General features: G+C 37.7%; 3 protein-coding genes across 7 annotated transcripts in view; 2 read left to right on the top strand and 1 right to left on the bottom strand.

The window, feature by feature from the left end:
- rasa1a (RAS p21 protein activator (GTPase activating protein) 1a) overlaps positions 1 to 15284 on the top strand; it is a 39797-nt gene extending 24513 nt beyond the window's left edge. The window contains exons 9-25 of the mRNA XM_079419727.1: positions 268 to 346; positions 435 to 558; positions 2437 to 2593; positions 2733 to 2820; positions 3368 to 3448; positions 3783 to 3940; positions 4026 to 4102; positions 5367 to 5539; positions 5691 to 5850; positions 7343 to 7485; positions 7756 to 7871; positions 9655 to 9741; positions 9827 to 9894; positions 10376 to 10464; positions 10574 to 10651; positions 10763 to 10897; positions 14388 to 15284. Of these exons, the coding sequence (XP_079275853.1) occupies positions 268 to 346; positions 435 to 558; positions 2437 to 2593; positions 2733 to 2820; positions 3368 to 3448; positions 3783 to 3940; positions 4026 to 4102; positions 5367 to 5539; positions 5691 to 5850; positions 7343 to 7485; positions 7756 to 7871; positions 9655 to 9741; positions 9827 to 9894; positions 10376 to 10464; positions 10574 to 10651; positions 10763 to 10897; positions 14388 to 14471 (1897 nt within the window). The 3' untranslated portion in view covers positions 14472 to 15284. The remainder of the gene's footprint in view (positions 1 to 267; positions 347 to 434; positions 559 to 2436; positions 2594 to 2732; positions 2821 to 3367; positions 3449 to 3782; positions 3941 to 4025; positions 4103 to 5366; positions 5540 to 5690; positions 5851 to 7342; positions 7486 to 7755; positions 7872 to 9654; positions 9742 to 9826; positions 9895 to 10375; positions 10465 to 10573; positions 10652 to 10762; positions 10898 to 14387) is intronic.
- Positions 15285 to 16032: 748 nt separating this feature from the next.
- On the bottom strand, positions 16033 to 21041 carry ccnh (cyclin H). 5 transcript variants are annotated; one of them, XR_013784350.1, is made up of 11 exons: positions 20741 to 20864; positions 20274 to 20403; positions 19977 to 20099; positions 19814 to 19887; positions 19526 to 19736; positions 19220 to 19383; positions 19068 to 19138; positions 18318 to 18420; positions 16745 to 16887; positions 16311 to 16374; positions 16033 to 16230 (listed from the first exon to the last, which is right to left on the bottom strand). XR_013784350.1 is itself a non-coding variant. In XM_079419728.1 (10 exons), the coding sequence occupies exons 1-10, from the start codon at positions 20779 to 20781 to the stop codon at positions 16198 to 16200; spliced, it is 1014 nt and encodes a 337-aa protein (XP_079275854.1). In that variant the 5' UTR covers positions 20782 to 21041; the 3' UTR covers positions 16033 to 16197. The 5 variants fall into 5 exon arrangements, 2 of the variants coding, with proteins under 2 accessions (XP_079275854.1, XP_079275855.1); XR_013784351.1 differs by having other exon boundaries at positions 20745 to 20864; XR_013784352.1 differs by having other exon boundaries at positions 20662 to 20825.
- A 432-nt stretch (positions 21042 to 21473) lies between these two features.
- On the top strand, positions 21474 to 22857 carry LOC306871097 (uncharacterized protein). Its single transcript, XM_079418788.1, has one exon. The coding sequence runs from the start codon at positions 21506 to 21508 to the stop codon at positions 22553 to 22555; it is 1050 nt and encodes a 349-aa protein (XP_079274914.1). The 5' UTR covers positions 21474 to 21505; the 3' UTR covers positions 22556 to 22857.
- The last annotated feature ends 3173 nt before the right edge of the window (positions 22858 to 26030 follow it).

Here is a 26030-nt window from a genome sequence, read left to right as displayed (position 1 = left end):
AAATTTAATTTCATTCATTTGCCTGCAAACACCATTTTTGTTCACGCTACAAATGACTAAACTGATTTCAGTCATATACTCCAAAAGTCCAAATATTTTTACTTCCTGATGCTGAATAAAGCATTTTAGTAATTAAACCCTGTCCCATATATTATGCCGCAGAACTGATTTAATTCAAATGTAACACTATGTAATTTTGCACATAGTAATAAACCACACAGCTGTACATTCAGCTGGTCTCTAATTAAACCAAGTTTTTCCTGGCAGTGTTGACGATATTATCGAACGTTACCGAAAAGAGCAGATCGTGGAGGGCTACACTCTGAAAGATCCCGTCTCAATCCAGGTAAATGAAAGGTCATTCCAATAAGCTCAGATATCCCTGAAGATCATCTCTATAATAAGCATAATATTGTATCCTTTCTGCCGTTTAGCAAAAAGAGCAAGTCCTGTCCGACTTGGTCGACGGCAGAGAAATATATAACACTATTCGACGGAAAACAAAAGATGCTTTCTACAAAAACATTGTCAAGAAAGGATATCTTCTCTTCAACAAAGGTACCACAGGCTACTTTTTATGCAGCCAACTGCATCCATTCGACTTTTTACTGGTTATCAGCACATACGGTTGTTTGACACATACACGTAACATTTGTATTCAGTGCTCAGTCATTCTCAGTGGGACGAGAGGATGTGGGTAATTTGTAGCACATAAGCCCCATGTGAGTGTGGTTTTGTCAGACCTTGACAGTCTTTGATCACCTGTGAAACGCACAGGAAGACTCTTCACAGACAGCTCAGGATCAGCTACACAGAACAAAAAGCAAAGTGTTTACCTGAACACACACAGCTGTCCAGTTCAATGACAGTGGCTTTGCTTAATCAGAGATTTGGCACTCTGTGGGGTGTGCTCATTGATCAAAGGCTATGAATCTGAATTAGTTCTGTCATCCTGTCAAGTTACTATTCAGCTGTTTGTATTTAATATTCAGGTGGTTTAATGTGGGCTAAAATCATTATACCTAAAATCCTGGCTGGGTTATATGGGCTCCCTGTATTCAAATAAAATGTTCTCTTAAAAATTTATATGAATAAATGAGGTGTTCTGCAAGTAATGAGATCTGTTAAGGCATTGTAGTCGATATGTAGTATATCTACCTCAGTGTTGTGCATTATAAAATGAATTTCTTATAGTTCTGATTAGGCCTGGGTTTTAATCAATTATCAGTTTTTATTAATTCTTATATCCCAAGGTCAATCTAGTCTCTTGCTGTTTTTATTTGATGTGTGAACAGAACTTAACCAAACATTAATAAGCTTTGTGCTTTGCTACTTTTGATATAAAACAAAGTCTCAGCTTTCAGATTCTGCCAATTTGATCAGGAAATTCAATCAATGAATGTCATTTTGGCACTCTTTACCTTGGCATAACTAATCGCTGTAGCTGCCTCGGTCCAAGTGGTAGTGCGCGGTACACATTAACTAATTATCTCCTGTTTTACTACTAGTTATAGCATGAAATACATACAAATTAGCATCAAAGGTTATGTTAAAAGATTCAGAACAACTAACTGAAATGTATCAGGTCTCATGCAATCCCTCAGTCAGTGTATCAGCCATGGAAAGATGTCAATAAAACAGTTGAACTTACCTCAGGAAAGCCAGTCATTGTCCATAAACTTGATAGTTAGTTGGAAAAAATAACTCTAGAGAGGAGCGTTTTGCTAATCCATACGTCTTGCATATTCATTATATTTTTGCTTAACCTGTTAATGATGTGCTTATTATTTTAAGTATGCTTCAATAAGTCTGTCATAAAATCAAGTTTTCATGACAGCCACCGTTTAAATGTAGATTGTAGAAACATAATTTTACCATTAAAAAGTTTATATATCGTGCAATTTACATGTTTGTTTAAAGCTCAGTTTTTTTATTGTTGCTTTATTATATTTAAAAACAAATATCAATTAAATTTAATAGATTGATATTAATTATAATGTGTAATAAAGTATTGTGCCTTCTAACAAGGTTCCTGTGTAGTTCACCGCTTTAACTAAGAGGGACTTTTTCCTTTATGAAAAAACTATATGTACTGTACTTGATATATATATTAATGAAATTGGAATGAAATTAAGAGCTTGTGAATCAAATAGATTTGTGAAGTGTAAGTCAATACCCAGCCCTAGTTCTGATGCATTTTCTTGTTGGCATTCAGCTGTTGTTTGTATTTAGTATTCAGCTGGTTTGATGTGTAGTAAAATCTTTATTATATAGGCTCCTTGTGCAAGAATGAACATACTTGACTTTTAAATTCATGACATAAATCAGGTGTTGTCCTGTGGTTTGGCTCCCTTAAAATTAATTTTCTAAACTGTTCAAGTAAAATAAATGTGAGTCCGAAGCATCTTGCTTACCTTTTCACTTGTACTTCCACAGGTAAGGGTAAGCGCTGGAAGCATTTGTACTTCATCCTGGAGGGCAATGATGCTCAGCTCATTTACTTTGAGAGTGAGAAGCGAGCCACCAAACCCAAAGGACTAATCGATCTGAGTGTGTGCTCAGTGTATGGGGTCCACGACAGTCTGTTTGGCAGGTATGCAATTGTATTGCAACTCAAGTCACTTGAAAAAAAAGTTTCAAGTATAGCTCAAGTGTCCACAGTGTTTGGGGCCAGTTTACAAAGCAGCAATATTGATGTACATATTTTATGTTGATACTACTTTTATGTCCAGGCCAAACTGTTTCCAGATAGTGGTTCAGCACTTTAGCGAAGAGCAGTACATTTTCTACTTTGCTGGGGAGACTCCTGAGCAGGCACAGGTACTAAATCACTTCTACATATGTGTTTATGCATATACAAAAGCTCACTAAGGCTGCATTTATTTGATCAAAAATACAGTAAAAACATGAATTTTCAGCAGCTGCTACTCCAATCTTAAGTGTCATGATCCTTCAGAAATGATTCTAATATGCTGATTTGGTGTACTAGAAACATTTCTTATTATCAATGTTGAAATCAGTTGTGCTCTTTAATATTTTGTGGAAACCTTGATACATTTTTTCAGGCTTCGTTGATGAAAAGAAAGTTTAGGAGAACAGCATTTATTTGAAATGCATATATTTTTTGTAACAATATAAATCCTTACTGTCACTTTTGATCAATTGAATGCATCCTTGCTTAAAAGTATTAATTTCTTAATTAATCTTAATTTCAAATGTACCCCGAATTACCACAAACTAAAAATAAAGGCACTACACACTAAACCCAGATGCCACAAAATTTGAGTTTTTCTGCATGTCTGAACCAAGCCCGTATAAATGTGATAAATGAGTCTTTGAACCACAACCATGTGTCCTGCATTCACAGGACTGGATGAAATGCCTGCAGACATTCTGCAATAACCTTAGGAAACCCTTACAGACCACATTCAACAAGCGTTTGCGTCAGGTAAGAGAGAAGTCTCACTGTTTTTATTAAATGTTAGCTTCTGTTGTTTTAATCATGAGTTAAGGTGCTCAGATGACTCTGAATGTGCTGTCAAAGCAGGCCACAGCTGAGCTGTCTGGATGCTAGTGAGCAGGGTGATGAAAACCACTTTCAGAGCACCTGATCCCAGACATGCAATTTGGGCTAAATCTAAAAAGAACATCGTCATCTTCATTACCACAGGCATATTTTTGGAAAAAGATCTCTGCATGTCAGCTGCTTCTGACATCTCATCACTTATTCATTACAGAGCTCAGAAAAAACTTAACATTTGCGTGTCATTCTATCGCCTTAGGTTAGCAGTTTAGTCCTGTATGTGGAGGAGGCCCACAAACTTCCCATCAAACACTTCACCAACCCTTACTGCACCATCTCATTGAACAGTGTGCAGGTAGCGAAGACTCATCCTAGAGAGGGACAGAACCCTGTGTTCACTGAGGAGTTCATCTTTGAGTGAGTTCATTGGGACTCAAGACTCATTTAGAGGCTTTGAAAGTGATGCTCGATTAAGGTTCTGATTGCCATTCCTCTCTCGCAGTGACTTGTCGAGCGAAATCAACAGATTTGAAATAATCTTAAGCAACAAGACCAAGAAGAGCAAAGAAAGTGACATCTGTGAGTATCATTCGTACCATATAATTATTGCATTAGATTTATTTATACCTCACACTGGGTCCATTAACACTTAACACTCGGCAAGCATTGTGCGAATAAAAAGGCACTTTGGCAGACAAATGAAATGAGATACTGACTAGTTTAACTGAAGAAAAAAAAAATCATTGTTTAAAATATAAGATTTAAGAATGATTGTCGGATTTAAGCAAACAAGATAAGTCTTGGTGTTAACCACTCAAAAATAAAACGTACTTCTAAATAAAATAAAAATGTATCCAGTAAGACATATGCGTGGAAAAAGTTTAATTTTGTTTCATTTTTTCATCGTTTCAAAGTTTAATTTTGTTGATGTTACAGTAATGCACTTACAAAGTCAAAGAGTATTATTTAAGCTGTACATTTGATTTAGATAAATGTTGTGTTATTAGTATAATTTCTGTTAGTGGAGTTTTTAATCGATATTCGTTTTATTTATGTGCGCACAACCGTTTAAATGTTTAGGGTCGGAATTTAAAAAAAAAAAAATTTATGTATTTGAAAGTAGAATCTTATGGTCAACAAGGCAGCATTTGTTTGATATCGTAAAAACAGTAATATTGTGAGAGAATATTAATTTAAAATATTTGTATTTGAATATATTTTAAAATGCAGTTTATTTCTGTGATGGGAAAGCAGTCATTACCCCAGTCTTCAGTGTCACATGATCTTTCAGAAATCATTCTAAAATGCTGATTTAGTGCTCAAGAAACATTTATTATTATTCATTTTGATTGTTTGCTTAATATTTTTGTGAAACCATGATGTATGTTTTCGGGGATTCTTTGATGAATAGAAAATTCAGAAGCCTATTTATTTGAAATGAAAATCTGAAACAGAAACACATCCTTGCTGAATAGAATTATTAATTTCTTTCAACCCAAACACACACACACAAACAAAAAAAGAAATGGAGAATCGTAGTTTATTGAATATAATTTTGATGTTTATGGCCTGCCACTGTGCAATTGAAATGTTACTGTAACTTGATTTGAGATTTTTTTTTTTTTTTTTAAATCAATTTCTAGTTTAATCTCTTGTCTGTGGTAATCAACAGTATATTAAAGACACTCCATAGAGCTCAATTTCATTTTGTGCAGCAACATTCCTTTAACATCCCCTATGCTCTTTTTCCTTACACAAGTGCACCCTCTGCTGGCAGACACTAGATGAAGCGAAGCAAGACTTCTGCTCATTTCTAATTTGTTGCTCTTCTGTATTGTTTCAGTGTTCATGCGTTGCCAGCTGAGCAAGCTTCAGAGGGGCCAGATGATCGATGAGTGGTTTCCTCTGAGCTCCTATGTGCCGCTGAAGGGAATTGAGCCAGGCTCACTCCGCGTAAGGGTGCGATACTCCATGGAGAAGATCATGCCTGAGGAAGAGTACAGTGAATTCAAAGAGGTTAGCTTACACATGGTCATTTTTTTTTACACTTTGCACAGAAGAGGATGTGGCCTTGAAGAGATTGGACTTGTAACTAAAAGAACTATTACTTGTGTACCCTTTTGATAAAAGTATCTTTTGTTGACATGCTCTCACTGTCCATCCCCAGCTCATCCTGCAGAGAGACTATCACGTGATCTATGCGCTGGCTCACGTGTGTGGACAGGACCGCACCCTGCTGGCCAGCATCCTGCTCCGTATCTTGAGACACGAGCGAGCCGAAGCTCCGTTACTGAGGACGTTGAATGACAGAGAAATTAATATGGAGGGTAGGGCTCTCTCTTTGTCACAGTTCAGTATTCAACAGCAAACAGATGTCACCACTACACTGAGGCTAGACAGCTTCCCTCAGGCTTGTTCGTCATGTTTTAGCTACAGAACAAAGCTTTGACAGTTTTGTTTGTGCTTTTTATACAGTTCCTCTTTTCAAGCAATGAACAATTGTTTATTTAATAGACCGAGTAATCAAACATCATCTTGAAAGAGCAGTGTGTTCAGAGAAGAGCTGTCACGATACCAGTATTAGTAGTATCGACTCAATTTGATATGTGGATGAATTTACAATCTCAATCATGATGAAAGTTTGGCTATTAATGAATATTAATTAGATTGTGACTTGACTCGGCAGGAAGAGGGGTTTTTTTTGGGGGGGGGGGGGGGGGGGGGGTTACTCCGCAATGATGCATTAAATGGACATATGACATGGAAATAGACATTTATAATATTACAAAAGATTTCTATTTCAATTTTCAATTCATCAGTGAATCCTGAAAAATGTTGCAATATAACAAAAATTATAATAAATGTTTTTTTTTTTTAACAAATACAGAAAAAAATGAACACATCCCAAAAAACAAGGGAAAAAACAACATATACATATAATATAGACATATACATATAATATAGACATAGACATTCAACGGTCACCAAGTAAAACTTACACTGCATTCATGAGTATTCACATTTTGATCAGATTCTGCCGTGCATAGCATTACTATACATTGCTTTTGTATTCAGTCTCATCCAGGAGAAAGAGAAGAAGAAAAAAACCTTAGGTAACCAATAAAATCTTTTCTTTTCAACCACTTCCTCCAGTATGATGAAATTTTAGTAGATTATTGTCTTAAGAAGAAATGTTTCTTAAGCAGCAAATCGGCATATGAGAATGATTTCTGGAGGAAATAATAGGAATAAATTATATTTTAAAATATATTCCAAAAAAGCTGTTATTTTAAGTTTTGACTTATTTTTTTTTAATAATGCAGCCCTCGGTGAGTCTTTTTTTAAACAGTAGTGTAATCATAATGTAATTAGAATTCTAATAATTATAAAATGAAGTATTTTGGTTACACTTTATTTTAAGGTGTCCTTGTTACTGTGTAATTATACATTTAAGTACTGAGTAATATTAATTAACTTAATTAACGTACTTACTATAAGGTTAGGATTAGGGTTTGGCTTGGGGTTACTTGCATGTAATAATGCATAATCAAGTGTTGTTATAATAGTAAATACATGTAACGTGTAACAAGGACACCTTAAAATAAAGCATTACCAGTATTTTCCTCCAATTCAGGATAATTCTTCTGAATTATTAAATGTTAAGACTGTTTAGTATGAATTGAATGATTAATATAATGTTAATTTATTGATATTAATACTAAAAATGTAAAGAAAAGGATTATGATTATTTATTATTATTGGCGTCCATTGTTTATCATGAACATCCTTACAATGTGGTTTCTTGTTTTGGTGTTGCAGATGAAGCTACGACGCTGTTTCGGGCCACTACTCTGGCCAGTACTTTGATGGAGCAGTACATGAAGGCCACAGCCACTCCTTTCGTCCATCACGCCCTCAAAGACTCCATACTGAAGATCATGGAGAGCAAGCAGTCCTGTGAGGTAATGGAACTAAACACAACGATGTTGTTCAGTGGACAAAAATGTTGCACTGTTAACATCAGGCTCCATTGTGCCTCAGATCTCTAAATGTTCTCATCTTCTTGTTCTGATGTGTTGTGTTTATTGTTTCTGAGCCAAATCCATCAACATGATGTTCTCTCGAAAGCCTTGGGCAAATTGGCTTTTGTCGGGTTTCTGTTGAATAGTGAATAAACTGGCAGTCAGAATCATTTTCCCTCATGTGGCATGTTTTCTGGTCTCCCTTCATAGCTGAACCCGTCTAAACTGGAGAAGAATGAGGATGTTAACCTGAATCTAGCTCACTTACTCAACATCTTGTCGGAGCTGGTGGAGAAGATATTTATGGCTGCTGAGATCTTGCCCCCGTAAGCATGATAGCACACCAACATATAGTGTCCTATCAGCATTACTGCTTTGTAGTACAACCTTAGAAATGTGGCACCATACTACCTATACTGATACATATTTTGCCATGGCATCACAAGTTTCATTACAATGTTTATATACAGTAGGAATGCAAAAATGTATCGGTTTAAAGCAGCTTTATATTAATTGTATTTTTATTATTTTGGGGGTAAATATTGTATATTTCTAGGTCAAGATTTGGTATTTAATTGTTAGATTTTCATTTACTCTTGCCATCATATAGTGCTCATTTAGAAGGATGGTGCAAGAATATTATAAAGATTTAACCTTTTAAGAACATTATTTCCTGAATAAAAATGTTCTTATGTTACTAAGATAAAATGTTTGGGATTGGAAAAGGTTTTTTTAATGTTTTGAGAGAAGTCTATTGTGCTATATAAGGCTTTATTTGAGTTATATATATATATATATATAGTTTATTTGATCAAAAATACAGTAAAAACTGTAAAATTGGAAAAATAAGAATGTAGAAAACATTTTGACAGAATTAGGAGGAATAACAGTTATATGGCTGTGGAAATTATCCTTCTTAGTCCCACTTATTCCACAGATATTTTTTCTCAACTTTTCACCTGTCAGACCCTCCCTGACCTCTGACCTGGCTGTTTATTGTAGCAATAAATATTTCTTTCAAATATGTGAAAAGCAGCAGTAAAGTTCTGTACAGAAATGTTAAAAAAAAATGGGTTTATTCATAGCATGAACTAACTAGCAAGGGATGTGTCGTAGCTAAAATTAGTGCTGCTAATCAGCTTAACATAATATATTGACATGTATTACCTACTGGTCATCCTACCTGACGCCGGAATTCATGGTATGGCTGATGGAGCTCCTTCAGGAATCTTCCGACCCGACCTTCTCCTGCATGAAGCCCCATTGATGCCAGATAGCCAGTCATGAACTTCCGGCCATACGATGGTCCAGTCTGTCACGGAATTGTCACATTATTAATGGAAATATTTGCTAAATAAGCGGTGGGAATCGAAATATACACTTACTTCGTAAATCGACCCAGCCAAAATCCTCTCTAATGCTGCGTCTGACAAAAGTCGTTTTCTCTTTAGGTCGTGTCCAGCACAAAATCTTCTGACGCTTCTTTCCGAGCAGTCTACGATATTCATCTGCTTCAGTGTGCAGGAAATTTCAGCGTGTGTCATACCGGTTTTGAACAACTCCATGATTAATGTGGAGTGTGGCTCCAGCGCTGCCATAGTGTTGCTAACTTTTTTTCTTTTTTTTAAGCTTTATTAACAATTATAGCGTAATACAATAACAGAAAAACTGCCAGGGGGTACACAAGCCCGCCTATTTGCTCGCAGAAAAATTTCTGTGTGACGCACAACCCAGCAATTAAATATTAAAAACAGATTCTGTTTTGTGGACCCTTTTCAATTTTGTATTTTTGATCCAAAACGAAATTTTAAAATATGAAATACAAGACCATTTTCATTTTTAGTTTCTGATTCAAAATCAAATAACAAAAAAACCAATCAGATTTTCATTTTTTGATTTACATTTATCAATTGAAAATGGAAAGGACGAATGATACACGGATTGAAAATAATTATCAGCTGCTTATAAAGACCAAATTTTTATATCAGTGCATCTCCGCTATATTACCTTCCTGTTCATATTGTGCTGAAATGATTATACACTTCTTTATGGTACAACGCTGTTTATACAGCCTTAGTATTCATAGTTTGTCTGTTTCCTCCTTGTCAGGACCCTGAGGTACATTTATGGCTGTCTTCAGAAGTCTGTGCAGCAGAAATGGCCTACCAACACTACAATGAGAACCAGAGTTGTGAGGTAACACGTTGTCAAGCTACATTTGCATGTGTTTACAGAGGAACATCTTGCAAAGTGCCAAAATGTGTTTGTCTCTGTCCTCCAGTGGTTTTGTCTTCCTAAGGCTCATCTGCCCTGCCATTCTCAACCCCAGAATGTTCAACATCATTGCTGGTGAGAGCACAGCTTGCACACAAGCTCTTTAATGCATCCTTGCTTACTTTCATTCAGCAAGGATGCATTCAATTTATTAAATTTACTTTTTTTCCCAGGACTTTCAGAAAGGGTGCATTAAATGTATCATTTTTTATTTTTATTTTTTCTATTCACCAAAGAATTCTTAAAATTAAAAAAAAATAGTTTTTACAAATATATTGTCATTTTTAGATTTTTTTTAGGATTCAAACCTTTGGGGTCAGTAAGATTTCTTGTTTTTTTTATTACTTTCATTCAGCAAGTTGACAGGTTAATTAACAACAGACTACATTACCAAACCATAACTAATGTGACCTGACAAAAAAGATTTAATTTTAAGAACTTTTGTGCAAAAGCCATGGCTAAAAAAAAAAAAAGTGTACAAAATGAAATCAACATTGGTACCTCAATTTGTTTAGTCTGATATTAAAGATAATGAAAATGTGTCTTGTCTTTGCAGACCCTCCATCCTCCACAGCAGGTCGAACGCTCACCCTGGTAGCAAAGTCTGTGCAGAACTTGGCCAACCTGGTGGAATTCGGTGCTAAGGTGTTTGGATTTTCATGCTGTGTTAGAAAATGAGTTACGCTGAATAGACATCAGAGTCCTGTGAATGCTAATGTTGAGATGCATTTGTGGTGATGTGTTTGTGTTGCAGGAGCCCTACATGGAGGGGGTGAATCCTTTCATCAAGAACAACAAACAAAGGATGATCATGTTTCTGGATGAGCTGGGGGTAAACTGCCCAGTATCCATTTTTAAAGCAGCATGGGTTGCCTGCGGCTCAGTTTATGAGCTCTGTGTGAAGTAGCTTTCCTATAACATTCTGTCTGTGCTGTTTCTCCAGAATGTTCCTGATCTCCCAGAATCTACCGAGCACTTTAGGACTGATTTGTCCCGTGACCTTGCTGCCCTGCATGAGATCTGTGCTACTCATTCTGACGAACTCCGCACCCTCAGCAATGAGAGAGGAGCGCAGCAGGTATGTGTCTCTCTTGTGATACATGATGGTGGGACATACAGTTGTGTTCAAAATAATAGCAGTGTTTTTTAAAACGTGAGTAAAGCTCAAAATCCTTGTAATATTTTTTATTTCCATTCATTGGGAACACTGCACATTATATTTTACATCAAAACATGAAGAAAAACTATCAATATTTTAATTACTTTACAGAAAATGAAGAAAAAAATGGTATTGGGCTGTTCAAAAAAATAGCAGTGTCTGCATTTTTCATTACAAACTCAAATATTTACTCAATAAACTGAAAAAACGTTAAGATTTAGCATTCCTGTGAATCACTAAACTAATATTTAGTTGTATAACCACTGTTTTTGAGAACTGCTTCACATCTGTGCTGCATGGAGTCAACCAACTTCTGGCACCTGTAAACAGGTATTCCAGCCCAGGATGATTTGACAACCTTCCACAATTCCTCTGCATTTCTTGGGTTTTGCCTCAGAAACAGCATTTTTGATGTCACCCCACAAGTTTTCTATTGGATTAAGGTCCGGGGATTGGGCTGGCCACTCCATAACCTTAATTTTGTTGGTCTGGAACCAAGATGCTGCTCGCTTACTGGTGTGTTTGGGGTTGTTGTCTTGTTGAAACACCCATTTCAAGGGCATTTCCTCTTCAGCATAAGGCAGCATGACCTCTTCAAGTATTCTGATATAAGCAAATTGATCCATGATCCCTGGTATGCGATAAATAGGCCCGACACCAAAGTAAGAGAAACAGCCCCATATCATGATGCTTGCACCACCATGCTTCACGGTCTTCAGTGTACTGTGGCTTGAATTCAGTGTTTGGGGGTCGTCTGACAAACTGTCTTTGGCCCTTGGACCAAAAAGAACAATTTTACTCTCATCAGTCCACAAAATGTTTCTCCATTTCTCTTTAGGCCAGTCGATATGTTCTTTGGCAAATTGTATCCTCTTCAGCACGTCTTTTTTTTAACTTTGCGGGGGCTTCTTGCCGATAGATTAGCCTCACACAAGCGTCTTCTAATTGTCACAGTACTCACAGGTAACTTCAGACCATCTCTGATCTCCCTGGAGCTGATCATTGGCTGAGTCTTTGCCATTCTGGCTATTGTTCGATCCATTCGAATGGTAGTCTTCCGTTTTCTTCCACGTCTCTCTTGTTTGGCTTTCCATTTTAAAGCATTGGAGATCATTTTAGCTGAGCAGCCTATCATTTTCTGCACTTCTTTATATGTTTTCCCCTCTCTAATCAACGTTTTAATTAAAGCACGCTGTTCTTCTGAACAATGTCTGGCACGACCCATCGTTCTCAGGTTTTCAGAGAGAATTGGATGTACAACATGTGCTGGCTTCATCCTTAAATAAGGTCCACCTGAATGACACCGGTTTCTTCACATAATGAATGACCTCACTGATTGAACTCCACACTGCTATAATTTTGAACACGCCCCTTTTACTTAATTATTAAATTACACAGACTCAGGAGCATTCATATCATGAATGTTGGGTCGGTCTGTTGGTTTCTCTGAGTCTACTACACCTACTAGTAAATTATTTGCCATGTAATAATATGATTTATACCAAAAACAGTGATTGACCTGGTTAGTCATGTTGGACTGCTATTATTTTGAACACAACTGTATATATAGATATAATATGCATTCAGGCGGTCATTAGCGCAAAACATACCCTGATAGGGTGATCAGGACGCTGACACGAATGTATGAACTGACTGTTCATTATTACGCTTGTTACTTATCATATAGTAGGGCTGGGTAAAAAATATCGATTCTCCGATTTTAATCGATCTTCAGTTTAACGCAACGATATCGATTCGGGAAATCCCCGAATCGATTCTTAATGCGCGTGCTTCATGTAAGAGGATATGAATATTCACCTCTCGTCCTGAAGGTGTCACCATCTATAAATATACTTACCTGGCAGGGGAGACACCATGATCAAGAAGGCGGTTCACCCAGGGCGAGGCTTGGCCATTGGGCTCCGGTTGGGCCACATAATGTGGGAATCTCGACTGCATAATTTATGGTAGTGGGGGACTGCGTTCGCGCTCTCCCCTGAATTTTTCAGGGGGAGTCGTGGCCTAATGGTTAGAGAGTCGGACTTGTAATCCAAAGGTTGCGGGTTCGAGTCTCTGGCCGGCAGGGATTGTAGGTGGGGGGAGTGAATGTCCAGCGCTCTCTCCACCCTCAATACCACGACTGAGGTGCCCTTGAGCAAGCCACCGAACCCCCAACTGCTCCCCGGGCGCTGCAGCATAAAATGGCTGCCCACTGCTCCAGGTGTATGTTCACAGTGTGTGTGTGTGTTCACTGCTGTGTGTGTGCACGTTGGATGGGTTAAATGCAGAGCACGAATTCCGAGTATGGGTCACCATACTTGGCTGAATGTCACTTCACTTATCTTTCGAATTGCTCCACTAAAAAAAACAACTGTGTGCACCCTATTATTAATGTAGATGTTTCAGTTACCAGCATTTATATCAAAATATGGATCCCATGTCTGCAAAACATTTTAAATGAAATATTGATAGCTAATCGATATCGAATCGAATCGAAATCGAATCGAATCGAAACCATAAAAATAAGAATCGAATCGCAGAATTGGTCACAATACCCAGCCCTATCATATAGTATTGATTTTAGCTGAAATTGCTTTTATTTAATCTTTTGTAATAAAACAGAGTGTCTAAAGAGACACAAAACTAGCATGGCTACAATATTCCCTCTAAGCTACGGGCATGCAATTTTTACATAGCTACCGTGCAAAGTAAATAATATCCCGTTCACAAGACACACGCAAACTGCTATAGATTAAGAACCGGTGAATAAAATTTATTTAAGATGGTGTGTTAAACAGAGACTGCATTCTTTTCAGTTCTTTGGTAACACTTTATTTTGATTTTCCACTTTAGACATTCTACTAACAGTAAGTAACTTTGCAACTAAATGTCAACTAGCAGTCATTAGAGTATTAGTAGACTGTCTGCTTAATATCTTCTAACACTTTATTTTGATGGCTCTGACTCTACAACATACTGACTATAATAAACTTTGCAAGTATATGTTAACTTATTCTACTAACCCCAAACCTAAGGTAACAGTCTACTCTGAGAGAATTAGACTTGTAGTTGCAAAATTACTTCTAGTTAGTAGAATGTCTGAAGTGGACTATAAAAATAACGTGTAACCCAGTTCTGTTGTGCTCCATCTAGCTGGTTTTATTTATCATTGAAGCTCAGTAAATCGAAATTTTCACCCACACACTGTTATTGGTGCAAACATTAATGAAAAGGTCACCAGAGGATCAGAAAATGACTGTCGGCATCACTGGACGACCTCACACGTGACCTTGAGAAAACAAGACAAAAAAAAAATGCATTTCCTTTGGCTTTGCTGTGCCATTTCTTAACCCAGCAGGTGAAGATTATAATGCAATCATTGCTTGTTGGCTCTTTGTTTTCTTCACAGCACGTGCTGAAAAAGCTGCTGGCCATCACTGAGCTCCTCCAGCAGAAACAGGCGCATTATGCCATGTCCAACAGCAACAGGTAGTTCCTCCTCCGTCATTTTGTCTGTCAGTTTGTCTCTGTCTCCATGGAGTAGCCAATGGGACCCCAGCATGCTCCACCCTCATCCCCATGCCAACTCCTACCCTCCCCATATCTTCCATCCTCCGCCTCATTGTCTGTGCCACGAGAACTATGCAAACTACAGCAGAAAAAAAACGGCTGGACTCCCAAGTCCAACACCAATGACTTTATAATCACACGACCAGATCGTTCGGTTTGACTGCTCTCTGTATCTTGGGTACATATCAATCTAACAGACGGGTCGAACGAATGACCCATTAAGTCGACAGAATGATGTTTTTAAATACAGGTTGCCAAAGTGTATCTCTGCTTGATCTGAAACTGAACTGACACAAGGCTGCAACGATTCTTCTCTATAACTGGATTATGAGCTAAAATGCTTTTTATACTGTAATTTGTTACTGATTTACATGGCTATGAATATGCAAAATGTGCTCAAACTAGTGTTCTTTGTCCTTTTCCCTGTTCCATTTAGTTTGATTTGTGCTGTAGACTGGATTTTGTTTTTCTTTTTATCATCCTCAGAGTGTATGATTATTTTATATCAAAACAATAAATTCTCTTGCTGGAATCATGAGTGTATAATTTGAGGTAACCTGATTTGTTTTCCATATTGTACAATGTGTTTGATTAGTTCAGTCTTCCCTGAGACAAATTCAAAGCCAGACTCGTTCTCAGGAGAAAAGTTAAAGGTAAAAGTTTACAGCAGTAAAATTTATCATAGTAAAGATTGTATCAGGAATGCATGCACTTATTAAACATGTTTTATAAAGTACTGACTGTCTCCAATCAGCTTGTGGAAACAGCTTTTGAAAATAAGACAGCTGTTGTACTCATCTAAAAATATTCTAGTGTTTGTCTGTTTTCAGTTCTTGATTTTGAATAAAGAACCATTATTATGGTTATCAACAGCATCTCTGATGTGTCACTTGAGCATAACCCAGAACATCCCTTTAACCTGCTTTTCTGTAGGGAGACTGACCCTGTAATGTGTGTACTGCAAGACATCTGTTAAATGACTACTTGAAGACTGAAAAAAGTACAATTGTTACAGCAGTAATTGAAGTTGCAGGCAGTTCTTGCTCATCCTGTGGATTTTAACTACCATTCAAAAGTTTGGGGTTAAGATTTTTAATAGCATTTTTGAAAGACGTTTAAATAAAAATATCATAAAATCTAATATTGTGAAATGATTAGTTTAAAATGACTTCTATTTTATAAATAACTTCTACAAAGCTGAATTTTCAGCATCATTACTCTAGTCTTCAGAGTCACATGATCCTTCAGAAATTATTCTAATTTGCTGATTTTCTTCTCAAGAAACATTCCTTTTTATTATCAGTTGAAAGCAGTCGTGCTGCATAATATTTGTGGAACCTGTAATACTTTTTTCAGGATTCTTTGAAAAGTTCAAAACAGTATAGTCTACATTAATCTTCTGTAACATGTCTTTACTGTCACTTTTGATCAATGTAATGCATCCTTGCTGAAAAGCATTTACATTTAAAAAAAAATATATATTTAATAAAAAATAATGTTTTATTTTTCACAGAAGAAAAAGCTTTACATGTCGCTGAAATATTTACAATCCAGTTTGAGAAGTGCAACCCCTGTCGGTTATGGCAAGTGCCAAAAGGAAGCACTCAACCTGTTCAGAGGATGTTGCCAATTTAAAAACAATTTCATCGTCACAGTGCATCCAAATCCTCGTCAGTCCACTCCTGCAAAACAGAAAATCCATAAGCAAGGAGTAGCCAGAAGATGCACATTTGAGGAACAAATAGTCTTCAAATAAACATACTTCCTCAGCCACCATCTGCCTTTTCACAACGTGATCATCATCTTCATATCCATGTTTTCTTTTCCTGAAGAACATGGACAGAGGAAAGCATCAGAACCATAAACTTATCATCTGAAGACTGCATTCATTTAGTAACCGTCTTTGGTGACCCATCAATCTCACACACATCTAAGCATGCAAACTAGTGCATCATAACTGTATAGTCATAGATCATATGTAGTTTTTGTCCATGTCGGGTTGTTGTTTACCTGAAATGGATTCCATAGACTTTTATAACTCTTGTGAGCTAGAAATCCTCTGAAGAACAAGCTGAACAATAGCCATAGCCTTCTGAAAGTACTTAATTTCTTATGGTTTACCATCAATCCCTCAAGACTTAATCCTGAAAGGTCACCATGCCTAATTTTGTCTTTATTTTGCAGAACTGAATGTACCTTTATGGCTGTAGCAACCACTATCCAGATCCTCTGAAAGAAAAGACTGGTAGCAAAGACAGCAAGACTCGTTCTCCCCAGATGCCAATGAAGAAGGTGGGTGCTCTGACTCTAGTTAGGCAACACACTGCCAATCTCCAGCTCTCAAAACAACAGATTCAAAACTTGAATTCACACGGAGCCATCAAAGAGAGGATTAGAGATGTCGAAATTATCTCTTGGAATCATGAATCTTCAACAGAACCAAAATTGAGCGTAAATCTGAAACGCTCATCAACTTGACCCTTCATGGAGATGTCTGCAAAATCAACTTGGATCGGTCCAACTTCGACTGATTCCGCTTGTGTAACTGACCTGGGAGCCGTGAGCACTAGACTGGAATCTGTAGCAAGCAAGAACTTTGGCACTGCATTGCTCTTGACCATCAGGGAAGCGAGATGCACTTATGATGCAAGCCTTAAGAAACCGTCTACACTCAGTACTACCCCACAACCTCTTCGTGCTTTCGGCTGCAGTTTCAGATAGAGGTAGGCTTAGATCCTACAGATATCGACTGATTCCTATCTTACCTTCTGAGCCGCTTCGCTTGACAAGATGTTGCATCCTGGCTTTTATCTCCAAACCAGTGTTTGTATGCGATACATGAGCAGATCAGCTAGACAGATTCAATTTTGGAGGATAGATTACACAAGGCTGGAGCATGCGTCCACCTGCCCCCTGTTCTTCCACCTAACCTACAATGGCACCATCTCGAGCTCAAATTAATTTTAAAGCTTTTCCCTAGAATGGGCCAAGTAGATTGAGCCTTCCTGGTTTATTTCATATCACAAAATATCGAGCATCAAGACCTACTGACTGTAAAACTATATTATTTTATTATATCAGTCTGTTCATGTTTATCAAACTCGCTTGAGGAGTTTGGCTGTTTCTTGATGTGTATTATGTAAAACCTCAGAACGTATCGCCAATTTATTATGATTCTACAATGTCCTTTTATTTGCTCGATTTGACAAGTAGTTGCATTGTCCTGTACTCGCTGACTCCCTTACAATGAAAGTACTGTGGTGGTACCATTGTACAGTGGAGATAGCTGATGGAAATACCATGGTACTCTGTAATGAATGACTACCGCGGTACATGTCCAAAAAACTGCTTTTAACCATTGTGCCATGTCATAAAACATGGTAATACATTCATGTTAGTGTATGAAGGTGTATATTCGCTGCAACGGACTTGAAATGGCTCACTTTGTACTCATTCCCTGTTTTCATCTACAGCTGATGTAGGGGATTCTGTATAGTACATTTAGCTGCATTTTATGACCCAGCAAATCTATGAAAAGCATGATGCAGATTTACTTTTTTTTTTGTATTTTAGGTAGCTCATGTATTTTTAGGTTTCTATTTTATACTTAAATCCCACGACTTTTGCATCTTAGATACACAACACCAAGTTACTAACCTGGCTGAATAAAACTTAGTATGATTAGTTTTGTGTGCTTTTTAAACAGACTGATCTGATTAGAACTGTAAGGGCCGTGTCATTGATTTTATATTTTCCAACAAATACTCACAAGTTTGTAGCAAATTCAGCATGAATCCTTTCCAGTTTCTGTTTGCAGGTATTGACCTCTTCAGCTTTGGGAAGCTCGTATGCTTTAACAAGACTTGTTATTCCTATAATGAAAACAGATACAATATTATCGTCCACATGGTAGATTTATATTCTTAATGCACCAAAAACTAAATCTTTGATGACCGAAGTTGTCCTTAATACAGCAAGCTTCCAAATAACGGGTTTGCCCAATAAGTTACTATTATCATAACAACAGCAAATCAAAACCTCTGATGTATGGATATGCACGACATTGGTAAATTTTTGTCTTCTATAGTTTTGAAAGAAGTCACTCACCGAGGCTGAAATTATTTAATCTAAAATAGTGAAACAGTAATATTTTAAATTAATATATTTTCATGAAATTTATTCCTGTGATGCAAAGCTGAATTTTTCACAGCCATTACTCCAGTCTTCAGTCTCACATGAACTGTCAGAGTCTGTTGGCCATTCAAGTCTCAAGATCAAAAGGTTTTTAAGGTGATTAGAAATATAGTGTCAAATTCTTCTTTCGTCTTCAAAATGGCATTTCATAGCATAATTGATATTTTAGGAGATAAACCTCTCATAAATTAACTTTGAAGATCCAGGCCACCATTTATCAGATTTACCCACAGAATATCTGATACCTTTTATGAAGGTTTTGCAGGATTGTTATTCATCTATTATCTAGTGACATTTTAACAGTTATAAAAAAAAAAAAACTTACGTCTCATTGACTCATACATCTTTGAGAGGGTCTCTTTATCCTCCTTAAGCCCCATGCATTCAGTCAAATATCTGTAAATGTCAAAGAAAATACTTTTTAACGTCCTGCCATCTCAACTGTTAGAATCTCTGAATGCTGAAGGAGAAACCTACGCCTCCATCTTGAGGCCAGCACGTGCTGCACCGTTAAGGACAGCAGTAAAGGCGATTTGAGACGGAGAAAAGAGGAGTCCAGCATCTGTCATTGCTGCTCTGTTGAGAAAGTCTTCTGCACTCTTTCTCAGAATCTCTGGGTTCTCTAACAATGGGTATCTGGTCTGAGAATACAGAAACCATGCACTTAAATAATCTGCAGTTAGCAAATTTTTTAAATGTTTGAACAGCCTGTCATGATAACATGGGCCCAACTAAGGGCATGCATTTGGGGTGGGACTGTCTACAACCAGGATTTAGACTCACCTTCAGGTCAATCAGAAAGCCCTCCAAAGGCCGATAAGGATTGTGAACAACCAGATGAAAATTGAGCTGCTGGATAAGCAGCAGCTCATACTCCAGAATCTGTTCTAGAGCCCTCTCCTGTCCCACCGGGCTCTCCTGAAGATTCCCGACAAACTGAGTACTAGACACATTAAACTCATCCACTTTACAGGAGAGATATGTACATGTCAACCTGCAAAAGAGGGGCGTGAAGGTCAGAAATGAAAAATCTCAAATAATTTATGATCTCATTCAACTCAATACACTTACATTATTGTCCGAGGGTGATATTCCATCAAAGAGTTGTTCAAATAGAATCTTCGAAAAAACATACAAGCTGTGCCCTGAAAAACATACACATATACTTTTAAAATAAAAAAGCCAGAACGGCACACTAGATGACCCTATCTTGAACTGATAAAAGTGGCATTACCACAACAGATTTAGGCATAGCAGGCTTGAACATGGCACAGAAGTCTAGCAGTCTCTTCTCATAGTGTCTGAAAAGCACTTTCTCTTCTTGTTCATCAAGAAACATGGATTCATTTATTCCAGGCTGAAAAACAGATGAAGTCTGAGCATGATTGGTGTTTATGTTAACACTATAAATGGCTGGATTACTGAGCTTTGTGTGTAGATAGATAGATAGATAGATAGATAGATAGATAGATATAGATAGATATGCATGCAAAATAAGTACATAAAGACAAAGCCTGCCGTTGTCACTTACCTTCCCACTGGACATGCCTTTTGAGCAGAACTTCCGATTAGCTTCTAGTCTTAATTTATCTAAGGTTTCCTCTTTATCGTAAGTCCAGAATTTCTTCTGAGAGCTGTTGTGATACATGTTGAATATAAAGCTGTGGACAGAACAATACAATTATGATTACACACCAGATACGTGCATTTTGACAAACCGCAGCTATCGAGCAGAAGTCCAGTAAGTTAAGTAACACACGAGTATTACACATATGTCAATAAGTCTACATATATTTAAGAATTACTAGTAACGTTATTTAAGTTAGTACAGTGCACTGTCGAGGAAGTAAACTAAGGCAATGTTTCCAAATCTCATTTAAATTATATTTTATCCTAAGGATGAAATATTTCTGTCTCACCCCTCTTGGGCACACGGTGAAGTTCCGTCTGTGTATCAAGTATGGTCGTACAAATATTAAATGGTTTTAAAAGACTCGCCTACTTATCTTTGTTTCAGCCCAGGTCTCAACAGTAGACATGCGCGAGAACGCGTCGCGAATGATTCAAGCCACCTTTTAGTCGCATTTGGATGATGTCGATTGTGTTCTTCACTCACGAGTCTGACTCATTTCTGTGAATCGGCTCTTTAGAACAGTTTGTTTAACAGATCCAGATCATACAAACAATTCAGCAGTTCATTTACTTCATGCACTAGGGGTGTCAAGTTCAGTTCAGTTTAGCTCCGACCTTAATTAAACACACCTGAACCAGCTAATCAAGGTCTTCGGGATTACTAGAAGCTTCCAGTCAGGCGTTTTGGAGCTTGTTTGGATCTACTCTCTGCAGGACAGTGTGGCCCCCCAGGACCAGAGAGAGTGTAACACATGTGCCCAGGTGTATCTACACACCCACTACAACGACCAGTTAGAGCCATTTATAATCACACATGACATTGTTTTATAAATGTCTTTATTCAAATCATATTTCGTTTCATAATTACTTTTGTTTTTAAGACATTAATAATTGCTGTAATAACCGAACTGGACCAAATAAAATTAGTATAAACAGTAAATGATTCGTACACGTGTTGGTGTTGACAGAACTCTCATACAGTCAGGCTCTACCCACATTTCTAGTTTTATTTGTAAATGTTGTCACTGCTCGATTCAGTCTGAATCATTCTGACCGAACCGGTTCAACTGATTCATTTAAAAGAATCGCCGCCAGAGTTCAAATCTCCATCGCTTCTGAGAGAACATAAACATGGCCACGAGGAAATATTTCCGCAGATCAATTCAGGAAAGAAAGCGTATACTCGAGAAATATGACCAGCTTCCTCCAATGTCCCAAAGAGCTGCAGCGCGTCTGCTAAACATCTCAGGGCCGCTGCTTTGCATCTGGCTCCGGAAAAGGAATGTTAAAAATGGCAAGGCTAACTTTCCCAGGACTGTCGTTCCATCTCGCAAGACGCCTCGAGTAGAAGCTGCACTCTGGAGGTGGATCGATACTTCTCGTGAGAACGGAGTTACAGTAGATGATTCAACGATTCGTAGAAAAGCGACTCTAATGGCTACAGAAATGGGCCTCTGTAATTTCAGGGCGAGCGCAGAGTGGTTGGCACGCTTCAAAACACGGGAGACAGTAATACGAAAGATGTCCCAGGTCGACCGGAAAACAGGAGACGCACCAAAAGAGCCCAACTCCGGTGACGATAACAAAGCTGTGGAGACTAAAAGCAACCTTACAGCCAAAAAGACACATCTAATCGAAGCTGTGCTGTGGAGGTGGATCGATGATTCTCGAGAGAAGGGTTTTATTACAGATCAAATGCTTCGTTCAGAAGCGACTCGGTTGTCTAGGATGATGGGATTCGGTAACTTTCGAGCAAGCGCAGACTGGCTCAGCCGCTTTAAAACCCGCGAGAAAGTTGTACGAAAGGTGTCCCAGCTCGACCAGTGTTTAGACAATCCGCAAAGAGACCAAACTGAGGACAGAAGTGCGTCCGATCAAGTTATCCAGCAATCTGAGGAGAGCATGATAACGGACCAGTCTAGCGATGAAAGTGGCGCACTAACGGATCTGGACATCCCCAAACTCGATCCGACAGTGGTCAGGGCCGAGCTCAACGGTGATTTACACACGGTCACTGTACCGTCACTGTGGCAGATGAAGGAGGCTATGAAAACACTGGCAACCGGGTTACTGTACAGAGGATTCTGCGACTTTAAACTTCTTCATCAATTTGAAAAAGAGGTTAACACTGTTTTGAGAAGATCTGTGACCCTAGGAACGCAAAACGGCTCACAAGCATAAAATTCTGGGACTAAAGTGTTTGTAGACTTTTACAGACTGGTCCATTAGTGTAATTATTTCAACACGATCTTAACAGGACAGGTGCAACACAGACTCTCTCAGATAACCACATAGGGGCGCCAAGTGTTTGTTATAACACAGTTTCCTATGTTGTATTGTTAACCCAGGTTTTATTTTGCAGCATTAATGTGTGTTATATTATGGAGGTGCTTAATTTGTTCTACGATTTTTGGTTTAAATGTTTAAACAATGTTAAATTACTGACTATTTTTACACACACACACACACACAAATAAAAGCTTTTGATTAAAAAATCTGTTAATGACATTTTTATTTTTACATGGAAAACAGTTAGACCAAACATTTGCCTTTTTTAAAAAGCCACTGAAGCTTATGAAGCAAGACAGAATAAATTACCAGCCTCCTATTTGACTAGGGCTGTGTAACATAATTTGCATAAACATGAGTAATTTATGAATAATAAATGTCCTTGTATTCGGCGCGATTCATTAATTTGCATATCACCATGGCACTACAGTTATTTTTCCTGTGTGCTGTGCTACCATGAAGCGATAAGAACCTGCATAAAACAATGAAAAGGTGAGTATGTATTGCCTTTTTACACTCTAGTCTCCTGCTGTTGTTGAGGTATGATATATGTGTTTTAACCTAAATAACTTTCTAAAAATAGTCTTTTTTCATGCTTTTGAGTGGGCACGAGCTGTTGTATGCTTTTATATGGCTACAATCACTATCATGTAGTGCTCTGTCATTGTGTGAATTGCATAAACATGATGTTTCGTTGCATTATTGATGAGATCCAAGCTCTGCCTTATATAGGCAGCTGAGAAGATGCAAAAACTGGTGAAGTGATGGATCATGAGATGATACCTAATAGAGAAATATTTCTTTGATGGCAGCTTCTCAGACCCTCGGTCAGTGTTTTGTCGTTATCAGGTGGTCTGGTAATTAAAATCTAATTTCCATGTAGCACAGGTATGGACAGATAGACTGTAAGAGTCCCACTTCTGAATCCATCAGAGGTCATTTGCATGATCTGTTTGTCATGCAGCTGTCAGCACTGCCTTCAGCCTGGAAATGTGGGCTTTCGGTTGCCAAGAAATTTTCCAGTTTGACATTTTGTCTGTATTGGTATTTAATGCAGGTGGAGATGAGTAAGGTTTCAGTGCTTTTATCCTTAAATTGTGAATATATTTTGGCAGATAACTTTAGTTATCAGCTGATGTCTTTGGGTATTGTTTAAAACAGGTTGGACAGAAATCAGCTGTGTCTGACACTGTCCACAGTGCCTCAGTTTATCTTTATTTATCTTCTGTCAATATTTCCTCTCTGTAATTTGGACAAATGATGCATACTGATGGTTATGAATAAATCAATGTCCAGGCTTGGTAAATTGATGGTGTGGAGAGAGAGAAACATCTTGTATTACTGTCGCTGTGATGAACAGCTGTCACTGTGTCCATCGGCGGCCGGATATGTAAGGCAAAAAATATCTTTGCATTGACCCTTTATTTCTGTTTTAGTAGATTGCAATATGCTCTGAACTGTGAGCATTGCAACACAGAGCCCTTGAGAAATCTGCCAGAGAAATTTACTTTGCATAATGTCAGTCAATGTCACCCATCAAAATGATTGTCTATAGGCTACAAGTACTACATAATGGCTCATGCATGTTACGAGAACATCCGTTCAGACGTTCCATTGTGGCTTTATCAACTTTATCAGCATCAGTAGAGAACCAAAACTCACTAAGTTCAGTGCAATATGCTGGAAGATATGTAAATTTTATTTATGTAAATTTGTACCCAGTGCAATATCTTGGACCTCTTTTGTAAAATGTTGTGTATATTATTCCTCTTCAGAAGTGTATAGTGTAATTCTATGTTTTAGACAATTCTTTTTAGAATTTTGTATTTTATATTGTTTCATTTATCAGTTTTAGTATTCTTACATTTAGATGAAGTTAACAGCAAAGGTAAATTTATTCTTATATCCATTTTTGCATTGAAGTGATGCATAAATTCATATTTAAAACATTTTATTTTATTTTATTTAGACAAAATATTAAGGAAATCAATGTCTTTTTATAATTTTAATATTGTACATCCATAATATTTGATTGATCTTTTGTTGGAATAAAAAAAAAATCCTCCTCAGAAGTGATAGAACCCTTTTTCCAACAGTCAGATTTACATTTATGTTGACAATGCATGATTAATAGTTAGTATTTATTGTTCTTTTGAACTGCTTTTAAATCCAAGTTTTTGGTTTGGGCTTTGTCACATTTGGATGTGTACCAGGCACAGGCACTGAACAAAGGCAAGCCCAGGCGTTCACATATCATCCACTCTTTATGCAAAATTAATGCATGCACCCCCATGACAGCATGATTTAATTTCCTCCTTTCATTTTCTGTCGCCCGTTGCCATGGACACCGAAGGAGGGCTGTTGTGATATTAGCTGCTACAATATGGACAAGTGCAGCTCTCTCCATGAAGCAAACAGCTAATAAATCACATGACCTCATCAAATCTCTATTCTGCTTGCAGACTGGCTGGCACTGTGCCATGATCAAGGGACGTAATATATTCATAGCTTACTTACAATTTCAGGTTGAAAAACCCTTGACGATTTATGTCAGATGTACCCTTCGACTCATTGGAAGTGTTATATTGACAAAACCAAACTATTTTGAGAATGCATTTGTCAGAAACTCGATGAGTATTCCCATAATGTGTTTTGGAGGATAGCAGGATGCTATTGGCTTGTGGTCCTCATTGCGACAAAGGCGATTGCTCTAGACAGGATGGCGTCATAACACCATTCGCAGTGTTGACTGTGTTGCCACCCAGATCATATTGCCTGCAATGACCAATTGTGTGTGTTTATGTGCGTGTGTGGAAGCATATTAGTCTGCCAGCAGAGTAATGTATGCCTGTGAATCCAAGTGTGGAGATCAAAATGTCTCAAGTTGGCATCGGGCACCCTTCCCCCATCAGTTCCACCCCCTCCACACACACACACACACCGCAGGTCCCATCCTAACCATCTCTCTCTAATTGGGCTCTGTCTAGATTCCTCAGCTTAATATTGCATCCTACTTGCTTCTTGTTTTCAGGGCATTTCCAGCTGTACAATACCACACTATAATGCCAACTATAAGTTTTAGTTTCAAAACTGGTTACAATAGCTTAGCTACTAAAGAAACACAATTCAACATTGAACTCGAGATAAATAACAACATTGTCGCCTTTTGTAGAACTGCTTACAGCTGATTAACTTCACAATAAACTAAACCAACACTGAACTGACTGAGCTAAATAATTACACTATTGTCTTTACGGCAGAATCTGAATTGTATCCCTGAGTTTCCATAATTGATTCTGCTAGTTTCCTGTTTATCTTTGTGAAGCTGCTTTGACACAATCTGTATTGTATAAAGCGCTATAGAAAT

This window comes from Barbus barbus (assembly GCF_936440315.1).
Source record: "Barbus barbus genome assembly, chromosome: 6".
NCBI classification, from domain to species: Eukaryota; Metazoa; Chordata; class Actinopteri; order Cypriniformes; family Cyprinidae; genus Barbus; species Barbus barbus.
The sequence above is the reverse complement of the archived record's forward strand: the minus strand, read 5'-3'. Positions and strand labels throughout refer to the sequence as shown.